General features: G+C 43.4%; 1 protein-coding gene across 1 annotated transcript in view; it reads right to left on the bottom strand.

Annotated features, from left to right (window-relative positions):
• GORAB (golgin, RAB6 interacting) overlaps nt 1-2,072 on the bottom strand; it is a 9,716-nt gene that overhangs the window by 5,001 nt on the left and 2,643 nt on the right. Inside the window, exons 3-4 of the mRNA XM_019501908.1 lie at nt 898-999; nt 159-299 (exon numbers count right to left, since the gene is read on the bottom strand). Of these exons, the coding sequence (XP_019357453.1) occupies nt 159-299; nt 898-999 (243 nt within the window). The remainder of the gene's footprint in view (nt 1-158; nt 300-897; nt 1,000-2,072) is intronic.

Genomic DNA, 2,072 nt, shown 5'->3' with positions numbered 1-2,072 from the left:
CCCCCCCCCCCCCCCCCCCCTTTTTTTTTTTTTTTTTTTTAAAGGAAGAAATAGCCCACCTTCTGATAACACAGCAGTGCTTGTGAGCCATTCTTCAAACAGATTTTCTTCATAGGCTTTTCAGAGACTACTCCCCTGCTTTCCTGTTCATTGCTTACCGAGCATATGAATAGTCCACACTGGCCTGATCTATTCGGTTCCTCAGGATCCCAATGTCAGCAGATACCATGTCATCCAGAGCTTGTAGCTCCTTTTGGATCCGTTTTAGTTTCACTGTTTCTGCCTGAGTTCGTTTTGATCTGAAAAAAGAAAAACACCTGTTTTAAAAGCATCCTATCATAATCTAACATGCTATGTTTTAATTACAGACCCACCAGCTTCTTACTGGTTACCCAAACGTGTCTCTTTTGTTATGCTTTCTGATCTTTCTTTTCACATGCCTGGGGATCAGAAAGATCTGCTAAGGTTTAGAGTGTTGACAGATGCAACAAATTGTTACAAAAAACTTCATGACTCTGTAGCTATACAAACATAGCAAAACCTCTCCAAATTTATAACCCTTCTTGATTCAGAGTCAAAGTTGGAATATTTAACAAACTAGTATCAATGATGTGATCCTGTCCCATCTTCTAAACAGAAGCCCGATTCATTCATATCCATATACCCCTGCTTCATGTGAAGGTAGTTAGTGACTTGATATTGCTCTTGTGCCCCCACTTCCCCACTGTGTATTCAATTGGAACTTAAAGCTAATTTTCTTTTATCAGACTAATTTTCCATCATGCAGATCCTTTTGAAAGGATTACAAGACAGTTTATAAGACACTCAAATGAAGAAGCATTATGAGACTTGGGTAATAAATATTATTTCTATTTTAGTGCAGAACAGGTGCCTCACCTCTCAGCAATGGCTTTGGCCAGGAGTGCCTTTTTGCGTTTATTCTTCTCTTCCATCAACCGCTGTTCCTGCTGCAGGACTTCCCATCGAGATTTCTCCTGCCTGGTCATTGATAAACAAACAGGGTTATCAGTAAAGGCTTTTCCTTTCCTGTCTCTAAACCAACAGTCAGATTTCTCCTTGGTTTAATTTGTTGCTTTAGTGGAAATCTTTGATGTGCACTCCAAGGGTAGATCAACACTTTGGTTCCATGGGCATCAAAAAGGTAGACTGTTGTGTTAGAAATGTATTAGCATAAGGAGATGGTCCACAAATTTAAGTCTGGAAATACAGGCAAGGGTTTCCTATGAAAGGAAGAGCTTAAGGTTAATTCTTCCTTTAACTAGGCCTAATTATCCCTTACTAGACTGAGGGCATATAGAATCTGTCTAGAAACAGGTGGGATCTTTCACTCTAAATTGATGCATGTCAAACAATAAACTCTAATCCCAATCCCAGAGAACGATCAATGGTTTCAGATAAGAAGTGACAAAAATAAGTGGCATTTGAGTTTGTTCAAAAAGGATTGAAGAAGTCTGCATGTTGCTCTTCCATGTGTGAACAGACTATTCCCCTCCCAAGCACTGTCTGTTCTGAAGTCTCCTCAGCCCAAGGTGACCCCAAAGTAAACACAGCTGTATTATTTTAAGATCAGTTTCCTTTCCATGAAATGAAATTTACCTTAGATCAGGGGTGTCAATCTCATCTGGCAAGCCAAAAGAGTGGCTTGGGACCAGCCCATGGCCAGATCAGGCCCAAGGACCCCGATTGGTGGCTGCTCCAGCCAGTCTAAAACCCACACTGTATGGCATAGATCCCAGAGAAGCCAGAACAGGCACTGCAAACAACACAGTCTGGCTGGAGCAGCAGCTGGACTACACGCCACGCAGAACCTACTCCAGCAAATGAGAGACACATACAGCACACATTAGGTATGAGCACCATGTGCAGCACAGGTCCTGAACTGCCTGGAGCAGGCACCATGCAAGGTGTGTCCTAGAGCAGATGCCATGTGTGGCACAGTCTGGCCAGGGTAGCCACCACATGTAGCACCCATTCTGGGAGCCCCACTGCACACAGTGCAGGTCCCAGGGCACCTAGAGTGGCCAGTGGATCAGGTATGTTGGGGGGGGGGG

This window comes from Gavialis gangeticus, unplaced genomic scaffold, assembly GCF_001723915.1.
Source record: "Gavialis gangeticus isolate Ggan-Ray unplaced genomic scaffold, GavGan_comp1, whole genome shotgun sequence".
NCBI classification, from domain to species: domain Eukaryota; kingdom Metazoa; phylum Chordata; order Crocodylia; family Gavialidae; genus Gavialis; species Gavialis gangeticus.
This window is presented reverse-complemented; position numbering and strand designations above follow the sequence as displayed.